This window comes from Acanthisitta chloris, unplaced genomic scaffold, assembly GCF_000695815.1.
Source record: "Acanthisitta chloris isolate BGI_N310 unplaced genomic scaffold, ASM69581v1 scaffold7097, whole genome shotgun sequence".
Classification (NCBI taxonomy): domain Eukaryota; kingdom Metazoa; phylum Chordata; class Aves; order Passeriformes; family Acanthisittidae; genus Acanthisitta; species Acanthisitta chloris.
Window position 1 is genome coordinate 8,467 of NW_008684202.1, and position 23,736 is coordinate 32,202.

Sequence of the window (23,736 nt, forward strand, 5' to 3'; positions counted from 1 at the left end):
GGCTCACCCAGAGCCTGGATGTGGTCATTTGGGTAGGGGATCTGAAGCGATGGACCTTCAGATGGACCTTCAGGTGGTTCTTCCTGCTGTCTTCTGTAGCACCATCATAAAGCACCAAGGTTTGGTGGTTCACTGGTCTTCAGAGCAGGAGCTGAGAAGGTTTAATCTGTCTACATGTACAGACTGTACATCCCAGAGAGGATGTCTGTGCTGCAGTCACTTCTGAGGCTTTGTGGTGAGGCTGTTGCACAGGCAGAACTGACATGTATCTCTGTGTGAGTACATCACTTACATGCTCTTGACTAGCTGGTGGTCTGGTAAGTTTTAGGCTTTTGATTGTCATGTGGGTGAGTTCAGGGCCTGAGGAACTGCTGCTGACTGGTGTAGGGCAATGCACAGAGGTTGTTTCCTACAGCCTTCAAGGGGCTGCTGCCACAATCCAGCAATGTGGCCTTGTGGCTAGGATGTGAGTCCTTGAAGACTTTCCTTCTAGAGAGCTGGTGGCCACTGGTAAGTAGCTCATTTGTGTGTCCTTTGTGCAGGACTTGGGTGTTTGGTTTTGTTTCCTGAACCAGTTAATGTTATGTGTTCCTGCAAAGAAACCTAAAGCTGTAGATCCATCCCTGGAGGTTTTTAAGACAAGACTGGATGTGGCACTTAGTGCCATGGTCTAGTAACCGTGGTAGGATTGGACTTGATAATCTTGGAGGTATCTTCTAACCTGGTTGATTCTATGATCCTTGTAAAGTCTACTTGTGTTATTTTATTTTAGTGTTTTGCCAGACTTGGTTGGCAAGCTGCAAAAGCTGTGTGTAGTGACCAGGGCATTTTCAGCTTGCCCAGAGAGCTGTCCTTGGCAGCACAGAGGGTGCCCACTCAGGCCACCTGCTTGCCCTCAGAGAAGTGGGCTCACCACGGGCTGTGTGTCCAGACATCTCCATGGGGAGCTGCCTGCTTTGAGCACAGTGCTGCAGATGGTGCATGGAAGGCTCAAGGTGCTGCTTCTTGGAAACCTACTTGAATAAACGTCCTGACACTGATTCTCTGCGGTTAACGACCATTTCATTTTTCCAGCCCTTGATTTCAATTGACAATGTGGCTTGCTGGTCCTGGCAGGCAGCCTAAGGCAGCTGTACCTTCTTTTAATAGGATCTCTGACCTCTGCAAAACGACTCATCATTAATATGTCTCTGTAACGGTTTGTTTATTTCAGCTCCTTTCCATGCTTCTCTCTCTAATGGTTTTTATGCTGTTTTTTGCTTAGCTTATCAAGCAGCAGATTCTCTCCCTCCAGTTTAGGAAGGTAAAACGACGTTGCATTAAACTGCTCTGACCAAACACTTTTCTGAATCTGCCTGCACATGATTAACCTGTAATGCTTTGGTATTAACTAATTAATCAGTCGAGAGTCCTGAAGTGATCTAACAGCCTCATCCTGCATGATTGGGTCCCTAATACTTGCTTGAACTGCAGACAGAAAAGTGAATGCTCATTGTAACTCCTGTGTTAAGGTGCAGAAAATATTCTCTTTCTTAGCCAAAGGATGGGTGTTCAGCTACTTCTTGATATTAAAGTGAGACTTCCATACAGAGATAGTAAAAATTGGATCTGCCTGCCCTGAGACTTTCAAAGAAGGAATTTTCTTCCCCCCACCACTGTTATGAAGAGCCTCATTCACTTGGACTCTGCCCTGAAATGTACTTGCACAGCTGTACTTTGCCTTGGGCAAAAAACCTGATTTGGAAATCAGTTGGCATTGCTGGTTAGTTGCAGCAGCAGGTAGAGGAATAACTGTGGAGGGAAAGGCCTTTCCAGAACACCCCCAACAGCTGTGGGATTGCTAACCAAAAAATCAGGGGAAGAAAATCACCATGAAGAGGAATACACTTCTCAAATCTCCCTTTCCAGCAGGCTTTTGTATGGAAATCCCTCTTTAATGTGAAAAGGCTACTGAATTGCCAGGGTTCCTTCCTGGGCTCCAGGGCTTTTTCTGTCCTGCAGATGCAGCTCCAGGAAGGCCTGGAGGAAAAGCACTGGTGCTTTGTGTCGCATCCCTCGAATACTCTGCATTACTGGTTTAGAAAGCCATTGGAATTGGACAAGCCTCTGTGCAGCTGGAGTGAGTCAGCTGAGAGCCCCACAGTGCTGCAGCCTCCAAAGCCCTGTGACCCACACAATGCTTCTTTTGAAAGGTTTCATAGGCCTTCCAGGCTTCCTGCCAAGTGTCCTCCCATTCTTCTGCTCAGCCTGTGGAGCCCCCAGTGTCTGGCCATGCTGCTTTCCTAAACCATTCAGTAGCCTTTGCTGTATTTCACCTGGTTGTGGGATTTGCACTGGATGGACCAGACTTACTCCTGGTGCTGCCTGCTGGTACTGGTGGCATGGTGCTGGGATTAAACTGGGTCCAGAGTGTCACTATGTGTGTGTGCATCACTTGGTTTTTAAGATGCTGATCCAGTTGCTCTCCTGCTGGGGTATGTTCGTTGATGCTTGGGAAGTTCCTTTATGTGGATCTAAAAGGCATTTACTGGTCTGGGACTGGGGATCTGTCTTGAAGGGAACCCCACCAGTAACTGCCTTGGTACTGGATTTTCTGCCTTGCTCTATGGAAATGGGAGTTTTTTCTCCTAGGCCTGGAGTTAGGAAAGGTTTCTTTGGTTTGAATCAGCCCTTTCCTGGCCCTGGAGTTGTGTGAAGAGTTGCTGACCAGGACCAGTCTCCCAGGGAGTATTGATTTCCACAGAGAAGAGTCTGAACTGTGGAATCTGGTTTTATTACCCCATCCCACATGTATGTTTGGATACAGACAGTACTTATAACCCCTCCTTCAGTAGATGAGTCAGATTTGGCAGACAGTGCTTATAACCCTCCTTCAGTAGATGAGTCAGATTTGCAACAGCTTGAGCTGCCCCTCTCCCAACCTTTACCCAGGACAAGGTGCCTGGGAACTGGGTGAGCTCCCACTGCATCCCAGTAGCTGGTTCCTCAGGGATTCATCTCCCTCCATCTCTTACAAACCCATTCTAGCAGGAAGCCAGAGTGAAAATCAAAGCACTGCAGCCTCCAGGTAAGTTTCCAGAGTGGATGGAACAGGCAGTTGTGTGGCAGTTGCTGTGGCTGGAGCAACCCTGACACCTTCAGCCATGCGTGCTTAGTCCCTGTTAGTGCACCTGCCCTTGCTGGTTCATGCTAAATGTGGGTTTTTTTTTGGTTTTTCCTGAACAAGTTTGCTTCCTTAGCAGGTAGAGCATGAGCAGCATCAGCACCAGCATCCTGCCTGTGAGCCAGGGGCTGCTTCTAAGGCCTGGGTCCTCCTCCTGGAGCTCTCACCACGTGCTCCAAGCCCTCCTGCTCATGGTGGGGCTGTCAGGAGTGGGCTGGGGGTTTGTTCCACCCCATGCATGCCTCTAGAAGCTGATCTCTTGTTTAAGGAATGTCTTTCACTGCTGAAAATGATATAAATAGAGCTGCCAGCTACTGGTTCTCTTGCAATATTTGCTGTTTCTCCCAAGATCTTTGCTTCTGAGACTTTGGGGTCTCCCCTCCTAGTGTTTTAATTGCAGAGGGAAAAATGAAATCAGCAGTTTTTCCCTTCCAAGAGCCTCAGAGCATTATCTGAATGAAGACCTGATATGGAATGAAATAATTTCCCTTTATTTAAGAGAGCCTAGGTCCTCTGGGGCCTCCCTTGGTGATGCTTCAGCAGGGCTGGCAGTGCTGCATGGACACAGTGGTTTACTGCTCTCATTGAACAGTGCTGAAATACCTGGAGAGTCCAAGGTCCACTTTTGAGCTTCACAGATTGCACAGTTTGGATAGTTGTGGCTATTTGGGTATCCCAGCACAAGCTTTGAGGTCAGTGCCTGAATCACGGTGCAGGGAGTGCAAGGGCCTTCCTGCAGCAGTGAGGGGTTAAGCAGGGATGGATGTTGCTTTCCCAGCTAATTGCTGAGCTCAGAAAGCTGCCAGCCAGGCTCAGGTGTCCCTCAGCGAGCTCTTCTTAACTCTCAGAGGGCTGCTGTGTCTGGGAGAGGTGTTCAGTTCACACTTGGCCTGAAATGGCTTATGAATTCTTCACAGACAAAGACAAATCCCAGTGACCAGAACAGCTGGAAACACTGACGGTTCAAAACAGGGAATGTGAAGCTGACTTTGTTAGGTCTAGCTCTGAGCCTGCTGCCTAAGCAAAGAGATCTCTTATTGGAACCAAGAACTAAAAAGGTTCTTAGCATTCCTTACCCCAATAGCCATAAGGGCTGAGCCAATGTGTCCCAAATGACACTCCAAATTGACAGTTATCTCAGGAGAGAGAAATCAGGTGACCTGACACTGGACTGGACTCGTGAGCAAGTGTAGGGATGCTGGGAGGGAAGAGGGCACGTGCAGCAAAAACACAGGCTTCTGAGATGAGACAGAAAATGGACCCTTTGATTTTTTTTCTGGTGCTTTGATCTCTAAGAAATGCTTCTTGAATCTTCCAGGAGCACCTTCTGCGCAATCATTTCTCAGCTGACGGAGGAAACACAGCCACTATTTGAAACCACTATCAAATCCCGTTCTGTGTCCGAGGACTCTGATGCTAAATTCACGTGCATAGTGACAGGTAACAGTGTCTTCAGTGAATAACCTGGTCCTGCCTCACCTGCTGGACTTGTGCTGGCTAAACTCTACAGCAAGTGATAACAAGGATAACAAACCCACTGTTGTCAGGCTGCCAAGCAGAGATTTGGTGACTGCATGATGATTTTAGCTTTAATTTAGGGGAGGGGGGAAACACCTGAGAGTGTAAAGAGGCAAAGGTGTAAGCTAACATCTCCAACAAGGCAAATAACAGTCCAGAAAGTGGAGTATGCTGGTTACTGCTTGGGCCAGCTACATTTAATTGTCCTAATCTCTGCTTCTTCTCTAGTCTTGGACTCCATAACTCAGGGATGTGCAGTTTTGAAGACTAAGGCTATTATACTGGAGCCAACTCTGCTGGCTGTAGATGGGCAGAGAGCAGCTGCATTTGCATCAGCAATAAACTTGTGTGTTTGTCCACATCTCAAATAAATGCTGGTTTCTGCCTATGGAGCTAAACTCTCCCCTTAGGCAGGAGGGGGTTAAACCAAAACGAGAAGGAGGAACAAGGGGAGCTGGTGTCAAGGCACTGGGCAGTGCACTGCTGTAGAGGCAAGCAGGTCCTTTGCTGATGAGCTTTTGTCCTCTAAACGCTCTTCTCTCCATGATATGTACCTGTTTAACAGCTCTGTGACCCTTCCTGACCTCAGTCATGTTAATTATTCTGCCATGTTACTCAGTAGGAGACATTAAACAAGTTTGTACACTTTGGAAGGAGAAGGGTATGTCCAAGGATCCTCTTAGGTACAAGGACCGAGGTAACTAAGGAAATCTAGTTACTAGAAATAAGCTGTGCACCAGGATGGCAGGCTGAGCCCTGAGAGCTGCCAGCTTTGAGTTCTTGGCTCTTCTTTTATGGATTCCCTTGTTCTGCAGCTCTGACTTGGTGAACTTCAGGGGTACAACAGACACACTGATGTTTTTTGAGGCTTCAGCAGATCCCTTCCTGCTGCTCCTAGGGCCAGAGTGGGCTGCTGGGGAGATGCCTCCAAACTGTGCTGTTCAGGGATTCATTAGAAGGGCTTTTCCCATTTAAAGGTTTTTGGAAGCAGAATCTTGACCTGTTGTGCAGTACCATGGAACTCGCTGTTCTGCAAGTGTCAGAGGTCAGGGATTGTTTGGGTATGTTGGGAAATCTAGAGTGACAGTCCTGGCTTCTCTCACTGGCTAAATCTTCACCAGCTGCACCTTGAGGCTGATAAACTCCATCTCTTCCTGGTGTGTTCCAATAGGTGGAAAACTTGACCTGATACTGACCTCATTTTCTAGTCAGTTGAAGGAAATGATCAGTAAGTCTCTTCAGCATGTATCATGATACTTTTGTACCTGGTAAGCTAGATTGGGGGATGTCTTTATGGCTTTAATTAGGGAACCTACAAAATCAAGAATTTTCATGCGAATGCCCTTAAAATCAGCCTAGACCACCTACAGCATATGGGCATGTCCTGCTTGTGATCCCTTGGACTGATTTAGGAACTCGAGGTCTCTTTGGGAAAGAGAGGCAAGAGGTGGAAAATAAACTCTGAGTGCAGAGTCTGGTCAGCAGTTGAGGTATCTCACCCTGCCATGATGTTTGGCTCCAACTGGGAGACATTGTTGGGAGAAAGGAAGTGGTGGTGGCATCCCTGGCCAGTGACCAGCATGACACCAGTTCAGTCCCACCACTGTGGCTGCAGTCCAGGGACACTGTGGTGGAGGCAAAGGTCAGACAGTCAGCTGCTCCTGTTTTGATGCTCAAGCCACAAATATGGATACATGACCTACAGTAACACCTTAGTATGTTTTTGCTGCTTCTTGACCAATACTGAGAGTTGCAGGCCAATCCCACATCTGGAAATACTTGGAGTAGAACTTGCTGGGCATGTCCTAGGAAGGCAGCAAATGCAAGTCTCCAAAATATGCTGAGTGGTGCAGGCAAGGAGAGAGCAAGTCAGGCAGAGGCAGATTCCTGATGCTCTTGGGTGGTGGCATAAACCCTCCTTTCCTCCTGTTGCCTTATTCTGCCTGCTGCTGGTGTCCTTGCTCTGTCTGATTTGATTGTTTTGGGTCAAACCCTGCATTAGTTATGACATGTTTTCTTTTTTTAGACAAAACTGGTTCATCCTTTGTTCTCCGAGAGGTGTGAAAAGAGAACAAGAACATTTCCATTTACTGTGCAGTTTTACCCTGTGTCTCTGTGTTTTCCTTGGTGGGTCTGTCTGGGCTTTGGGACCTCAAGGGTAATCACAGATCCTTCCCAGGGAGTAGATATTGGGCTTCTCTCTTTAGAGTGGCCTTTGGTGGAGGTGCTGCTACAAGGATTTTGCAGCTTTCCAGCCGTTGTTGGCTGGGAAGGAGAGGTGTCAGCTGATGAAATGGGGTGGGAGCTTGGATGAAGGGGCCTGGATCTAGCCAAGACCACTGCATGTCAGCACCACAGTTGTGCAGCTGCCTCTGCAGTGTTGTTTCAACCCTCCTTAGGCAAGTTCAACCCCTCTGTCCTGGCTTCCTAAATTATCAGCTCAGGAGCTTGGTCCCAACACTGCCTCTGTGGTTTTATTGCAGTGTACAGAGGGGAAAGGGATTTTTCTCTGCCCATGGCTTGGGGAAGAGACTTGTGGTAAGGTGAGTAGACAGTGGCATGCTTAGTGGATTTTAATAAGGATAAAGGAGTTCAACTTGTTGCATCCATGGTGGCCCTCTGAGGAAAGTGTTTGGTGGATGGAAGTGCTTGGGTGAAGGAGCCTGAAGAAATGCAGGTGCTATGAGAGGGGTTCAGGCATGAGGTAGTGAGTACAAGAGAGGAGACTAGGCTGCTGGAAGATGAGGGGGTTTGGGTTTGGGGCAGCCAGGATGAAGGAAGGATGGAGAATGAGTGCTGCTTGCAGGCTGGCAGCATGGGAAGCTGCTGCTTATAGTAACTGCCCCTCCTGTCATTGCTGGAAGCCTCCTTGTCTCAGGGTGATGGAGAGGTTTAAATCCATGGAGCCAGAAAGGATGAGATCTTACTCCCCAAACCGCCTGAAGCCCCCACTCCATGCAGCTTGTGTGAAGCAGAAACAGAAAGCTCAGGAGATTGGGTAGTGGTGTAAACTCTTATCACCTTCCCAAGTTTCAGAAGACTCACACCTTCCCCTTCCCTGCCCCAAAACAATCAAAAGAAAGGAGAGTTACTTTCAGCAGTTTCTCCCAGGGATCCTGAATAGATATTTTAAAAACTGTTTTGGATAAGGTCACCAAAGCTTTGAAGACTTCTCAGACTCGAACAGCTTTCACAAAGAGAATGTTTGATCTAAACCTGGCAATCTCCACGAAAAAAACCCACAACTTTGCACAGGAAAGTCATCCGGATCATCATGCTGGAGCAATGCTGCTGGAAAACACACTTCCCAAAAAGCTTTGTGGGACCAAAGATGTGCAGCTCCTCCCGGGAGTGCCCGGCACCGCTCTGTCTGCAGCTGTGGGGCTCTCCCAGGGGGCTGGAGGGACCAGCTGCTGGCAAATCCCTCAGCACCAGCTGCACAGGGCTCTGCAGCAGTGACAGGCTTTGGAAGGATGAGTGCTGATTTTTGAGTGGCTGCTCAGGGGTTCTCCTGCTAAGGGTGGGCATCTGGTGCCCTGCAGCGTGGCACTGCCCATCCATGAAGTCCTTGGTTCCTCCCTGTCCCACCTGCAGCCTGACAAGCTGTGGATGCCGTGACTGCAGGGGATGTGCTGGGACTGATGCCTGCCCCCTCTTCCCGGCCAGACTAGGGGAATTTATTCACTCAGCAGCCCAAAGATGCCTGCAGAGTCAGCAGCAGCTCCTCTCCCCGTGCCAGGGAGCCTCATCCCGGCACAGGCATCTCTCCATCCCCTGCTTGGCTCTGGTTACAAGCCCCTGGGGAGGGATGGATGGTGTTTGCATAGACAGCTGGGGCCACTGTCCCTGCGTGGGAGGTGGGAAGCCTTTCAGCATCCCTCTGCCTGCAGGTTTCCAGCCAGCACTTTCCTGCAGCTTCCTTTGGAGCAGGGGCTAGTCCCTCCCTCCCTGGTCTGGCACAGCGGTAGCTCCTCGTAGGGAGCAGGTAGCCTCAAGGACACAAGTGCTACAGGTCAGAGGGAGTTTAGGCTTAGCAGAAGGAAAAGCCTTTCCTCGAGGCACTGCAGAGCTATGGAAATCGCAGCTCTTTCCGGCAGATGTCAGCTGGGATGGAAATCAGCTGTGGAGGCCACAGGGGGACATGACAAGGCTTCTCGGAAATGATACACTGGCAGTTCCTGGAATGAAGGGCTGGGATTGCTGTTCACAGGGTATTAGGAAAATCTACCTGCCAGCTCCCTGCAGGATGGGCCGTGGGGACCTCCCAACCGCCTGCAGAACAGCCCTTGGGAAGGGTCGGATAGCTCTGGGCAAAGTGTGAGCTGTGCATGGAAATTGTTTTGTTCCTTATCCCTGGAGCAGAAAGAATCCAGCACAGGCTTGTTCAGCCCAGGGTCCTGCTGCCAAGTACAGCCAGTAGCTCATATGTTACAGAAAATACAAGCAACAGTGTCAATCCTTGATGATCCCATCACCAGGATATTCTCATGGCTTTCTCCAGTTCCTGGTTTAAGGCTCATTTGCTTCAGCCACAAGCACCTGAGGAATTTGCATGTGTCTAGAAACTGGTTTGGGGGGTCAGAGCAGCAGCAAGGAGCAGGTTGTGGGGAGAGGGGGCTGGAAGAGGAGAATAGAGAGCCTTTCAGGAAGGATTTTGGATGAAAGCCATGACTTGGCTTCCTACAGAAGAGGAAGAAGAAGGCAACACCTAATGGAAAGCCAAAGCTGCCAATGGCAGCAGTGGGAGAGGAATGTGGCAGCAAAGGATGGGAGCAAGGTGGGGAGAGAGGGATGCTAGGGCAGTTCAGGGTAAGAGACCTCGGTGAGGGAGGAATATAACAGTAAAATCTGGTCTGTGGGGGTGTATGTGCTATGGGCATCACTGCTGCTCCTGGAGGACAGCAGGAAAGGAAAGCCCTTCTGAGAGTATTTCCCCAGCCCTGTCTGGTTCTAGTGGGCTAAATCCCTTGAGGGGCTAGAGGAGATGGGGAAGCCTCTGCAACAAGGACAGGGAGTGTACGAGAAGAGCAGACTGGGGAGGGGGGACCAAGTAGTACATGAGGAGGAGATTTGGCACATGCTTCTTTCCTGGCCACAGGCATTTTGGACCAGGGTGCTCACTGGGAGCAGCAGTAAGCTGGGCTCAGGCATTGCTATGGGCTGCCAACATCTCTGGCTGGTGCAAGGAGGAGACTCAGGGCTTGGTCAGCCTTGAAACCTGTGGGTTGGCAACTGGAAAGTATCCAGAATAGGTAGGGAATGCCCTGTCCGTGCCCTTTCTCTACTTCAGAGCCATCGACTCTGAACACTTTGTGATATTCCTGGAGAGCCCTCGTTGGCCCCATTCCAGGGATGTCCATGGAAGCTGACTCCCTGTGTCATTCTGGGGTGCTGGGGCTGGTGGGGTGAGCCTTGGGGACTGGTGGAGGTGAGCAGTGTGCCGGACTCCTTCCCTTTGGCAGCATGGAAAACCAGCAGAGACATTTGCAGAAGATAATCTTCACACGTCTGCCTTGGGGCTTTTAGCAACTGCTGAACATATCAACTATAGCTGAGGCATGACGTGATCACTGAAACTTCCATCCCGTGCTCTGGGGGGTCAGTTTGGCTGTGCTGGGAACCTGAATGAAGTGCAGGACCTAGTGCTGGCCACTGGCTTGAGAAGCTCTTGCATGAAAATGGGTCTTTTTTCTGAGCAAGAGCTGCTGCCGGTGAGCAATGGGGGCTGTGGCTAGCGGTGGTCCATGTGGGACTCTGTACTGCTCCACCACCACTGTCAGTGGTGGGGAATGTGGCTGTGTGCCCGACCTGCTAGCTAGCCAGTCACACACATCATGATGTCATTCTACTGAAAAGGCAGGTGACATCTGTTGTCAAGTGACATTTGTAGGACACTGAGCTGGCTGTGATGCAATCAAGGTTGTTTCTGTTCAATGGAAAGTTTCAGATCAGCTTACAGGCTATGACACTGTGCGAAATGCTGAGAGCTCCATGGAGGGGCAAGTGCCTGTTCTCCAACCATAGCCTTAGTTTCATCAAAACATCCCTCTTCACATAAAAGTGATGGTATGCTCACCTTCTGCTCCCAGCCAGTGTCACAGGAGACGAGCGTGTGATCCACTCGCCTCTCTTCAGGAATGAAGTGCTGGGATTTTTTCCTCAAAAATAGCCCTATTCCTAGGAGTGATAAAAGTCTGAGATAAGCCTGTCAAGTTTCCACTGTTTCTGCTGTGTGATTTAGGAATGTGGTGAGCCCAGAATAGCACCTGTCCTGGTCTGCGGAGCGTTTTGTTTTGCTGCTGATACCAGGCTGGCTGTGCTCCTGGCTGGAATGTTTCACACTCTGATGTGCCCTCCGTCTCCTCCCCAGGGTATCCGCAGCCGGAGGTGACGTGGTACAAGGATGATGAGGAGATGGATCGTTACTGTGGCTTACCCAAGTACGAGATATTCCGTCATGGAAATCGTCACACCCTGCAGCTGTATAAGTGAGTAAAGCAGCTGAAAAGTGGCTGGATTTGGGGATGGGAGCTCTGAGTGTGTTCTCAGCAGCTGGAGGAGCTGGCTGTCAGCAGGGATGTCCCTCCTGCACTTGTCTTGGCTCCTTCTGCTCCCCACTGCGAGTTCCTGGCTGTCCCTTCCCCTCCAGCTCATCACTGTGGTGACTCCCTGATCATACCACTATGGGATCTATTATTGCATCCTGGAAACAAGAGGAAGGTCAGGAGAAATCTCTCTCTGGAGCCTTCCAGTGCTGAACATTAGATTTGGATGAAGGTGAGCACAGGGAAAGCATTGTCTGCCTCCAGGATGATGGTCCAGGACGGCAGGACAAGGACAGAAACAGTTCATAGGAGTGTCCTAAGCAGGGAAAGGACTTCAGCCTTGTCCCAGGATGGCCTTGCCTAGCTGTCCCCATGGAAAGGGCTGCTTGGCACTGACTAATAGAGCCAAGGGCTTCCTTGATTCAGTCCTGACTACCACCTGCTTTTAAATTCCAATGTGAACTGGTGATTCTGGAGAGTCAGGCGCACCATGTCCCCAGTAGGCAGAGACCTGTCACATCTCGAGTCCTGGGTTTGGGATGTCACTGACTGAAAATGCAAAATACCAGTGTTGCTGATAGTCCTGTCATCCTCGTGCTTCTAGCCTGGGCTCTTCTGCTGCCCCAGGTGTGCTACAGGTTTCTCCTGCAGGAATAGGGATCTCCGTGGGGCAGGTGTCCCTGAGGAGTAACAGCAGGGATGGCACACATGTGCCTGTGCTGGTGCTGTGACGTGGGGTGGGAAGGTTTTGATAAGGCAGCAGGGTGGAGGAAGAACAGGAATGTCATGTAGGCTGTGAAGAGCTAAGAGGAGAAGATCCTGCAGAGAAATGTGGCCAAGAACAGCTGGGAAGCCTGGTGCTGCCTGTTCCTCCTCCATCACAGCCCTCTCCTACCAGAGCTACAGCCCAGGGGGGAGTGAGCACTGATTTATCATCCAAATTCCTTGCCTGCTAGTGCTGAGAGCGGGCAGAGCTGGGGAGGGAGGCCAGCCCAGGCCTCCAGACCTCCTGCAGGCACCTCATGGGCCATGTCATCACTTTGTGGCCTCTCTGGAGCAAGAAGTGTGAGAGGTGCATGCCTGTGTGCCCAGAGGTGGTGCCTGGGGAGGATGGGTAGGTCTCATGCACAGCTTTTGGTTTCCAGGTGCCGAGAAGAAGACGCAGGCATTTACCAGGCCTCAGCTAGAAATACCAAAGGCATTGTGTCCTGCTCCGGCGTGCTGGAAGTGGGAACCATGACGGAGTTCAAAATCCATCAGAAGTGGTTTGACAAAATCAAGAGAAAAGCAGAAGAAAAACTTCAAGAGATAGATCAGGGCAAGAAACGAGGGAAAGAAAATGTGGAGGTGGAGAAGTTGCAAGGAATGAGCCCCGAAAGGCTTCAAAGGAAGCGGAGGTTGGCCAGGGATCAGAATGTCCAGTCGGGAGACTCTTCATGGGAGAAGGAAGAGGCAGCAAAAGTGCATGTTGCTGATAATGAGTCCAGATTGCACGAGGATATCAGTGAGCAGAAGGAGCAGCCAGTCAGTGCAGTGACAGGCTTTTCAAACAGCCTGGTAGCACCTCTGAAAGCAGAGGTGACCACCAATGGAGATGCCACTTTGGAAAGTGGGGAGGAGAATGGGAACAGCTTTCTCACGTACATCTACGAGACAGTGGAGGACCTGGCAACTAAGCCTGGGACAAAAGACTCTGCAGCTAAAAAGAAAAAGAAGGTGGAGGCTCCTCCAGCAGCACCACAGGAAGTTTCCAAGCGAGAGGAAAGTGGACGAGACAGGCCCAATCCTTCCTCAAACCCCAGGTTTGCTCCTCCTGTTCCCTTACGCAGGAACGCACGTCTGAGGGCGGCGAACGAGCAAGAAGTGGAAACCAGTCCAAAACTCAAAGAGCCTGAGAAAGCTGTGAACCAGGACACTAAAAGCAATGATGATGTGTACTTCTCTTTAAAGGACATGTATTTTGATAAGCAAGTGAAGCCAACAGCGGGGAAGGATGAGGTGGGACCCAAGGATGAGGCTGGGAGAGAGGCTGCTGCCAGCAGGCAGACACAGGATGCTCCTTTGTCCTCCAAGGTGTCAGAGACAGGACCTGTGAGGTCCGAGGGACAGAGAGGCCACCACCAAGCCCAGAAGTCGGAGGGAAACAAAGAGGTAACTAGGAGAGAGAGCAGCCAATGCAGGGTTGGCAACAAGAACATAGCTGGTATTGCAGCACCAGCCCTGGGAGGCTGGTGGACGGGATCTGTTGCTGAGGCTCTGCAGGTCTCCACTGGTGAAAACACCAAGGAAAAGGGTTTTCTGGACTTTGTGTGCCCAGGCAGCAGCACTTCCACCCCATCTCCAAGCAAATGTCAGCTGAGGTGGTGAGAGATGCTAGCCAGGGCCATCCGGCCGAGCAGCTGGTCCCGGTGGTGCTGTGAGCTCTCCGCTTTTATCGGCAGCCTGACCTCATCGAAATGTCTTCAGACCACTTCAGCAGGGAGCACTGAATGGCTATTTGTGGCTGGGGGTGGGGGCCCTGTGCGTAGACAGGCTTGATTGGCATCTGTTCAGTTCCAGCAGGAGCTGCAGCCCTTAATGAGCCCCCATGCAAATGAGCGCAGTGTGCCATGTGAGCCGCAGGGTCTGGAGGTTTGTTTACAGTGCAACGTGTATACAGTAGGTCTGGGCTACTTTTTTGGCTCTTCCCTGTTGGAAAGACTCTGTTGGGAGACTCATTGTGGTGGTGATGCAGAGCCAGGGCACAGCACCTGCTCCTGACCCTCAGCGCATCTTTTAGTCAACTTCTATTTTTGGCACTTAACCTGAAGTATTTTCCATGAAAATATTAGACTGGAAGCTACCAGACTATTTTTTCCCCCTTTTTTTCCTTTAATGACCCCTTCTGTGGTAAAAGATTCTCTGAGTCAGTTTGCAGGTGCTGTCAGGATTTGGAGTTTGGGCTATGGTAGGGACATACTTTTGGTGCAGACAAGGCTATGCACTAGGTGATGCACATAGCTCAGGATGTGGATATAGCCACGATACAGAAAGTGGGACTGTGTGTGCTCCAGTGGGAAAAAAAATCCTTTCTTCCTCTATTAGATTTCCTTAGCCATAGGTAGGAGCAGCTTTGCTGGTAAGAACCTGCTCTGTTAGTTCTGGCCTGGCCAAAGTGCAGCACCTTGAGCTCATCTCCAGCCTGACACCAGCATCACACATTGCTGCAGGAATTACTGCTGTGCAGGTCACCCTGTGGCAAAGCCGTTTGTTTTCCCCCTCTCTGCTCTTAAAAGAGGGTGGAAAATGTTGGTGTGCAGCAGCCAGGCTTGGGCTGTCATCTCTGAGCCTTTGACATGCATCAAGGTATTTTCCTCTTCAAAAAGCCACTCACAGAGGGAATCCGGTGACTTGTCAGCTGGTGTGCTTTTGAGGAGACAAAAGGGAATGCTTCTGATTTGAATTTGAATGCTTCAGTTCGGTGGTGCTGCTGGGGGAAAGTGCTCAAGCTTTTGTGAAGCCAAATAAGCTGTTTTAAAACCCTTTAAATCCGACTCCAGGCGTGTTTGAGGATATTTTCACTCCCCAGGACACGGGTTGCTTGTCTTTTTCTTTTTTTGTTCTTTCCCTTAAACAAGACAGGGTCGTCACATTAAGTGTTTTCATGGCCCTGGGACCTAGCAGGGCCTCATGCTCACTACTTCCCTTTTGAAATGGATTTATCTGCAGCAAAATGTCAGTGCATAGCTAGGCTCTGAACATCCTCCTGCACAAGAGCAGAGAAGAAAGTGGATTTGCTTGCTGATCCCTCTTGCCTAAATGTTAAACGGATGCTTTTATTCTATTTTCTTCTATGTGGCCCCAGTTTTGAGTGATTTGCAATTACTTGAGGCCAGATGCTTTGCTGAAAAACTCCCAGAAAGCTTTTTAGACGGAGCTTTAGTTCATGTGCTGGTGATAAGCAAATTTTCCCCAAGTCCTATTGAGCCAGAGAGATTTCCCCATTGAGCAGCACCATTGTGTAGAGCCACTGCTGTGCATCCACCTGTGAACCACCAGCCCTGGCCCACCTCGAGCATCCCTGGGCACTGAGAGGAGGGACCAGGGCTGGCCCCACGTTTGGGTTAGGCTGTGTCCATCCCCAATCCCTCTCCGTGTGCCCCATCCCTGGAAGTGTTCCAGGCCAGGTTGGATGGGACTTGGAGCAACCTAGTCTTGGTGCAAGATCTCCCTGCCCATGGCAGGGGGTTGGATTAGATCTTTGAAGATCCTTCCCAGCATAAACCATTCTGGGATTCTCTGAATTGCTTGGGGAAGGGCTTGCCAAGAGACTGGCAATACCTTTCCTCTTTTTCCCAAGCTGCTTTTCCCAAAGCAGCACGAAATGGAAGGTCTAAGTGCCACAGTCCTCCTTTCCCATGGCCTTCATTTGGGAGGCTTAAAGCTCAAATCAGACACCTCAGGAGGAAATCCTTAGCAGTGTGGATGCTTCCAGGATGGAAGGGGCTGTGTGTGTGTTGTGTGTGTGCCCTGTCCCCCTGGTGTTGCTTGTGGAGCATCAGATGGGCAGAGTATGTATCAGCGGTACCACTGCCTCCCCCACAAAAATAGATGGTGCCCCTTGGCTGGGGGATTTCAGCAGATCTCCTTGGGATAAAGCACAGCCATCAGAGCAGGCATTACTTGCTGACACGTCTGCTGGTGTGCAGCTGTGGTTTGAGCTTCCCCAATGTCAGAGAAGCAGAATGGTTTGATCGTGCTGATAACGTCACGGTGTACAGTTTCACTATAAATCATTTGGGCAGCCTCAGTCTAGATAGTGTGTGACATGCTGATCACCCCATCTCAGGGTGGGGATAGGGGAGCACCGAGTCTTTAAAAACAGCAAGGGAATTATACAAGGTCTTGGCAACAGCTGGTGAAGATGGGAAAGTTTTGCTCCTTGGGAAGGTGCCAAGTCAGAGGAAATTGGATTAAAAGCCACTGAATGGTTTAGAGGGGCAGATCATCTGCCTCTTTGTGTACAGTAAAGGTGTTGAAAGGCAGAAGAGTTGGAGGTGATTAAAGGAAAAAACATTTTGTGCAACCTGACTGGTAAAACCCACTCGCGTGGGATGGTGACAAAGCCAGGAGACCTTGGGTGAGTGAGAGCCAGTACTATCAGGCTAATACTGATGATTAAACAGGAGCTGGGCTATACCATGGGGGACAGTTGGACCACCAGCATGACTCAGCAGACCCAGGCAGTAAAATGAAGCTAATTTTCCATCTTTGTTTTTTACTAGGTTGCAGCAACAGTGGGACAGTCTGCTAGTGACCTAAAACATCCGGTGTCCAGTCCCATCACAGAGACTGGGCAGCAAACCAGTAAGTTAGAGGAAGTCAGGAAAGAGGTGCCTGTCTGCCAGGAGACCAAGGGGGTTGTGAAAAGGACAAATCCTCGGCTGAGGCCTCGAGAGCCACCAAAGCCACCAGCACCTCCTCCAGACCATGAACAATCCGGCAAGGAACACCCACTCCCCGGGAAACAGGCAGAAGGACATTCCCGTGCTCTTGAGGGCAGAGAGACTCAGCAAGGACTGTTAAATCAACAGGGCAAAAGTCAAGGTGGGGAAGAGACATTGCTAAAAAATGTGAGTCCTCCAGAACGTGAAGAAAATGCTCCTCTTGAGCATATCCCACAGCAGACAGTAAAGGATGGGAAGAGCAAAGAGGCAGAAGCAGAGCTGTCTGGGAACCACCCTGGTGTGGGTAGAGGAGGGAGAGGTGCAGCAGAGCCACGTCCTGGGGCTGCACACAGAGAGGCAGGAGGGACCTCTTTGGGACATCAGGACACTGGAACAGCAGCTCCTGCTTCAGTTCCACTTGTCAAGGAAACGCTGCTCCCTGCTCCTGCAGCAGGGGTGTCAGTGGCTCAGGAGGCACTGCTGGCAGCTCACAGCACCCCAGGGATGGAGGCTACAGCAGGAGAGGTCCCATCTGCAGCCCAGCTGCTGCCTCCTGTGAGTGGAAAAATGGAAATCACAAAGACAGCTGAATCTACCCCCCGAGAGACGTTCTCAGCCGGCACGTTAGGGGAGGAGAACACCAAACCAGTGCCCGTGGGACCTCAGGGGAAGGGAGCAGGAGAGCAGACAGCCACAGCTCCTCACCAGGAAACAGCAACACCTTCAGGGACTTTTGAAGGAGGTGCTGAGGTTCAGCCACAGGTACCACAGGTTCTGCCTGGCCCTGAGAGACCTCAGGAGATGTCTTTGGAGGAGAAAATGCAGCACAAAAACCTGGTTTCCTCCTTAAAGAACTACCTGCTTCTACTTCTGAAAATGTCAGATAGCAGTAAGGATGCCATGAAAGAAGACACTGTCCCTGAGGACAAGGAGCAGCCAGATGCAGGGCAAGGCATGGTCCCAGAGATAGGCATTGCTGGCCTGAGCCCTCGCACCTCGAGGAGAGTTTTGGAAAAGGTACAAAACAACCAGCTCTTCCAGACAGCAGAGAACTTGCCTCTGACCCCCAGGACATCCAGGAGGATCACAGGCATGATCAACGAGGAGTTTGTTACCAGCAAGGAGATGCTGGCTTGCAGGCCTGAGCCCCCAAGGAGACGCACCTGGGTGGCTCCCGAGGCGGAGGGGCCGTCCCAGCTCTCCGTGCCCTCCATCGTGGTGGGCAGTGTACCAGCAGCAGCAGTGGGGCAGCCTCCTAATCCTCCTGATGTGCCTCCAGTGAGCTCTGAAGGGAGCCCTGGTGACTCTCTGGCAGTGCTGCCTTGTGCCACACCAGAAGAGCTTGCTTTGGGAGCCCGGCGCAAAATATACCTGCCAAAACCCAAACAGGGAGGGGGGGAAGAGGAGGCAACACCAGAGAACCCAGGGCACGTGAGAAGTCCAACTGTTTCGCCACGGCAATCCAGGAAGAACGTGTCCCTCTTGCATTCTCCTGCCCTGGCTCCATCCTCTCCCACACAGCAGTACTCTCCCACCCTCACGAGGAAGATGGCCACGTTGGAGGTTCCCAAGCTGTATGAGGAGCCCTCAGGTGACAGCAGTGGTGACCACGAGGTCTCTGGAGATGCTAAGCCAGAAGCACAGCCAGCAGAGTCCCAGAAAGAAAATAACCCATTTAAAGGTGAGGGAAGAGGTAATCCTCATGAAATGTGTTCCCTTCTTGTCTACAAAGGGAGTCAGTGGTAGTCAGCTGGGGCCATGCCAGTTTTGTGCGTTTGCAGGGTTTTCAGCCTCACCCTTTGGCTGTGTGAAAGCCAAAAGTCTCCTTCAAGACTTCTGCCCCAGTGCAGGGAGAGTGGAGGAATGCAAGAGTCAGCAGCACTGAGACTGGCTGTCTCCACAGCCTGGACTTCCCTGGCCCAAGGAGTTGTAGAATCCTCTTGCTGCTGATCTCTGTGTCATGGTCCTCACCAAGCCTCATGTGGGTTGGGGATTCTGAGCAACCTGGTCCAGTGGAAAGTGTTCCTGCTCATAGAAAAAGGGGTGGAATGAGATGGTCTTAAGGTCCCTTCCAGCCCAAACCATGACTCTGTGAGTCAGTGGGCATCAGTGCGGTGCACAGTGCTCTTTCACATCCATGGTCAATGCTAATTTGGTCCCTCATGGCATTGGATTAGGAAAGGCATAGTCCTGAGGCTGAAGGAGCAAGGTAATGCCCTCACAGGAATCAGCACTCTTGCAAAGCAAGGGTAACCTTGATAAATCCCTGCCTCAGCAGATGAATGTTTCCTCCAACATTCCCCAGTGTTTCCTGCATTCCCTCTGGCCAAACCCCACTGGGTATTGCAGTGCTGCACTGTTGAATGAATTTGTACCCCTTGTATCCCAACTTATTTGTCCAAGTGGAGCACTGAGACCTTCCCTGGGAAGGCAGTGTTATCCCAGGGAGGTTCTGACATATGTGATACCCAACACCAAAGCCTTGAGCAGCAGCATCGGGGCAGGCTGGCCTGTCCCCAGAGCTGCAGCCAGCACTCTGTGTCTCACCATCCCTCTCTTTGCACCCTGTTCTTAGCTCCACAGGTGGTCCGTAAGATCAGGGCAGAACAATTTTCCGATGCATCAGGAAACCTGAAACTTTGGTGCCAGTTCTTCAATATATTGAGTGATTCTAAGCTGATGTGGTACAAGGACGAGGTCCCCGTAGCAGAAGCCCAAAGGAGGTAACCTGCCAGCTCCATGTCATTGTAGTCCTTATGTGTAGCCTGCTAAATCCAGCTCCTTGCCTTGAGTGGGGTGAAGGTGTCTCTCCACTTAGGGCTTTATGGGAAGCTCAATGCATGGCATGGTATGCTGTGAGCTTCAGCTTAGTGCCCATGGAGGGATGGATTGCCCAGATGGTGAATTACTGCTGAATTTGTCCTATTGATGTTCCATCTGGAGTCTTTGCTTTGAGTGCCCAAACCTTGGGGTGGGCAGGAAAGATGCTGTGCCCATTACAGAGCTTGAGAGCTGGGTGTGAGCTGCAAAACTGGGACCCCAAGTGATCCATGTGAAGGAGGTGCTAGGAGGGTCTTCCATGCAACCACCACTGGGGAAAAAGCAGCTCAGGCTATGCCCTCTCTATCCCTTGGCACTGCCCTTGTGCAGGGATAGCATATGTGGACAGCTGTGTGGCTGGTTGTACCCTGGATGCTCCTTTGGGTACAACTTGTTCTGAAGCCCAGGGGATTTGTGTGGCAACATCATCCACATTGGTTAGAACTTGCCTGATGCCTCTGAGTGTCCCTTAAGCTCCCTTTATAGTGAGCAGGAAGAAAGAAGTGATTCTGAGGCAGAAATGGATTCCTGTGGCAGATCTTTGAGCTGGGGCAGAGGCACCAACAGTGGCCATTGCCTTGTAGTGGACCAGGGCAGAGCCTGCTCAGCCAATGGGTCTCAGGACGAGGGTCTCACCTCTTCCCTTTGTGAAGCCCACCCAGACACAGGTCTGTTAGCCCAAGCACAGCTCTGGCCCAGCCACTCCCAGCAGAAGATACCTTTACCTAGTCTGTAATCCCGGGCAGGTTTTGCAGGGCTTGCCTGGAGGATGAGCATGCCCATGAGTATGAACCACAGGGTAGAACTCCTGATGCCATGACATGCCAGGGGAGCAGCTGGGATGCCCTTGGTCTGCCTTCCTTTGTAGCCCTCTCCCAGCTCCCCGAGGGCAGCACAGTGCCCACCCACAGTGTCTGTCACGGGGCTCCCATGTGCCCCCACACACCACACGGGGCTGAGGTCACGCTCTAGTTTCTTCCAGCTCTGGTGACGAGGGCCAGGCAGCCCTGGCTATTGTGCAGGCGTCTCGAAAGGACTGCGGCGTCTACCGCTGCACGATCAGCAACGAGCATGGCACTGACACCACCGATTTTCTGCTCAGCCCAGAAGGTGAGGAGCCCTCAGCAGCCTGTCCCAGCTGCTGGCTGTGGTGGGGGAGCCTCATGCACCCTGTGACACCATCTCTGCCTCCATGTGCTGATTGATGAGCAATGCCCACCATCCTGTCTGCCATCCCTAGCTGGGACAGGGTGGGATCGTGGCAGGACCTTGACACCTCTTTGCTTTCTGTCTCCCCTAGTGTTGTCAGGATTAATCTTGCGAGAAGAGGTTGAAGGTAAGGGCCACGTGCTGAGCTGTGACTGCTGCCCCTTGCTGTGCTGGGGCCAGGCAGCTCCATGGTGGGTGCAGAATGTGCCCACGTTGTCCCCCCTCACCAGCTCTTCTCTCTGCCAGTTGGAGAGGAGATTGAGATGACGCCCATGGTGTTTGCAAAGGGTTTGGCTGACGCAGGCTACTGGGGGGATAAGCTCTTCGGGCGCGTGGTGAGCGAGGACACGGAAGTGGGTGCTGGTTTCCTGCGCAAAGCCTGTCGTGCCAGAGCCATCTATGGCCTGGAGCCCATCTTTGAGTCTGGCCACACCTGCGTCATCAAAGTGCACAATTTCATTGTCTTTGGGACCAAGAACGAGAACAGCCTCATCGAGAAGAACTACGATATCACCATCCAGGTGGGCATCATTATAAGGCACTATCCACCTCTCCTCCCTGACCCTCCTTGTCTGTGTGTGGGTTGGTCCCCAGTTCTGTGCCCACTTTTACTATTCCCTTCCACTTTTGGAGACATGTTCCAGTGGGCTGGACATGTCCTTGTCATCCTTGGCTTCAGCTCTGCTCTCTGAGCAACAGGGAGCTGCTTGGAGCTTTTCCTTGTCCTTTGACCACCAGAACAGGGAAGCAAACAACTGGCAGTGGTCCCAGGGAGGTGTTGGTGTGAGACGGGGCAGGTCCCTGACCCTTCTGTTTGCATCTCCAGGAATGTAAAGTCCAGAACTCCAGCCGTGAGTACTGCAAGATATTTGCTGCTGAGGCACGAGCTGTCCCTGATTTTGGAGCGGTGCCCGAGTAAGTAAGGTGCTGCTGCTCCACTGGCTTGGCACCCTGGCAGAGTATCCCAGGGGATGGTGGGAGGGTTCCCCACGGTGCTGGCGACGTCCCAAAGGGCTACGTGCTCTTCTCCCACCCTCAGACGGAAGGGATACTGTGGGGGAGGCAAAAGCCAAGGTTGCAGACCATGGTGTGAGCCTCTACTTGCTGCAGTGGGAGAGCTCACCGTGCTGACCCTGTCCATGTGCTCCCACACAGGATAATTCCTCTGTACCTGATTTACCGACCAGCCAACAACATCCCATACGCCACAATGGAGGAGGACCTGGGTGGGCCCTGTGAGCAGTACTGTGTCACTGACAGAGATGGCAGCTTGGTGGCACGAGGCACCTCGGAGATCGTGCTCAAATGCTGCACCTTCCAGCATTGGGTCTACCAGTGGACAAATGGAAACATCCTTGTGACTGATATGGAAGGTAAAGGGATCTCCCTTCTGATTCCTATGGCCCTTCAACCACCTTCTGGGCCGGGAAAGTAGGAAGAGAAGCCCCAGCCTTACCCTCCTGCCTCTCTCCCTACATGCCATGGAGCCCAGCAACCAGGACAATGACCTGCCCTTGGTGCTGGTGTCCATCCTTCTCTGTGCAAGATGAGTTGTCCTCACTCTCCTTGCAGGAGTGGGCTGGAAGTTGACCAACGTGCGGATCGCTACCAACCTGAAAGGGTGAGTGACCCTGAGTTGCTGGGGCAGGGTGGCCCTGGCTGTCCCCAGCTCTGCTGCTCATCTGGTAAAGGGCTGTGGTGCTGAGTGTGGTTGGGCTCTGTCCTTGGCTCCCTGCTCCAGTGGAATATCTTCTGGTGCAAAGCAGGGGCTGAGGGTGGCTGTGTTGGCAGGTACCAGGGGCTGAAGGAGAGCTGCTTCCCCTCCCTGCTGGAGCAATTCCCAGCTGCTCACCGGTGCAACCGTTACTGCAGCATCCTGGGCCTAAAGACGCTGGAGCCAGCCAAGCCCAAGGGTTCCAAGAGCCCCTGCATGGGCAGGAAATCTGCCCAGTCCAGCCCCCAGCTCCAGAAGAAGATGCTGGCCAGTCCCCAGGGCACCCGCAAGGCTTCTGTGAGCCCCAAGAGCTCCCGGAGAGCCACAGAAGCAGGAGAAACCCTGGCAGCCTCCAAACCCAGGTCAGGAGAGAGCAGCAGGGCTGGCCACCCGCAGTAGCTGGGGCCGCTGGGACCCCAACCTGAGCTGCCAGCACCAGCACACGACCAGGCTGGGAAGGGGAGACCCTGGGCAAGAGTCACTGCCTCTGCTCCCCTCCCACCGGCCCACGGTGCTCGCAGTGTGGTGTGTGCTAGTGTAGGTGGCTCAGCTGGGGTCCTGGGGGGCTGTGAGCCGTGGGCAGCGTGGGCCCCTCTCCAATACCTCTCTGCAAGAGCTACTGCTGCTGGTGGAGCCCGTGGGGCCACGTGCCCCTCCACGCTGGGACTCGCTTTCTTCTCTTGACTGTCTCTGTTTGCCTTCCTTTAAGGCAGGGGCTGTCAGAGCTGCTCCCTCAGGTTTTGCAGGCACCCTGCCCCTGCCTGGCTCCCTTGAGTGTACTGGGAGTCCAGGCTGCCCTCCTGGCTCCCAGCACCTCATGTCCTTCTCTGTGTCCTCCACAAAGTGACCAGGCCAAGCCCTGCCAGCACTCTGTCAAGGATGAGAACCCCAGCGGTGCCCAGGCTGTCCCATTTGCCCTGGCACACTGGTTTTGCTGCAGAGGGGTTCAGCTGTGGCTGCAGGGCTCCTCTGCTGTAGTGTGGGGCTCTGGGGTGCAGGCCAGTCCCATGGTGGGGTGCTGGCACCAGTGCCAGCAGCCACACAGGGATAGAATTTTGCCCCCCAGCCCTTTGCCGGGTGGCTGCTGGGGACAGCAGTGCTGCTATGGGTGTTGGCCAGCGTACAGTAAGGATGCTCTACCTCACATGGGACACCCAGGAGCAGGGTGAAGGGGTGATGTCCCCTCCATGCCAGGCTCTGCTTTGGCACACGTGGGTGCCCAGCCCACAGGACTTGCCCCTCCTTGCCCCCTGCCCTACACAGACCCCATACACCCTGCCCAGCCCCATAGCATGACCTGGTCATGCTTGCTTAGTATCACCCCGGCTTGGCTCCTGCTGG

General features: G+C 52.1%; 1 protein-coding gene across 1 annotated transcript; it reads left to right on the forward strand.

Moving 5' to 3' along the window:
- Window positions 1–1,264: 1,264 nt before the first annotated feature.
- Window positions 1,265–22,794, forward strand: ALPK3 (alpha-kinase 3; the record flags this gene model as incomplete). The annotated part of the gene is made up of 13 exons (XM_009079240.1): window positions 1,265–1,303; window positions 4,482–4,603; window positions 11,052–11,169; window positions 12,372–13,377; window positions 16,491–18,333; window positions 19,228–19,375; window positions 20,455–20,582; window positions 20,773–20,808; window positions 20,928–21,202; window positions 21,508–21,596; window positions 21,837–22,054; window positions 22,254–22,302; window positions 22,473–22,794. Coding segments are annotated over 13 exons (4,393 nt in total), but the record flags the coding sequence as incomplete, so codon positions are not given.
- Window positions 22,795–23,736: the final 942 nt, after the last annotated feature.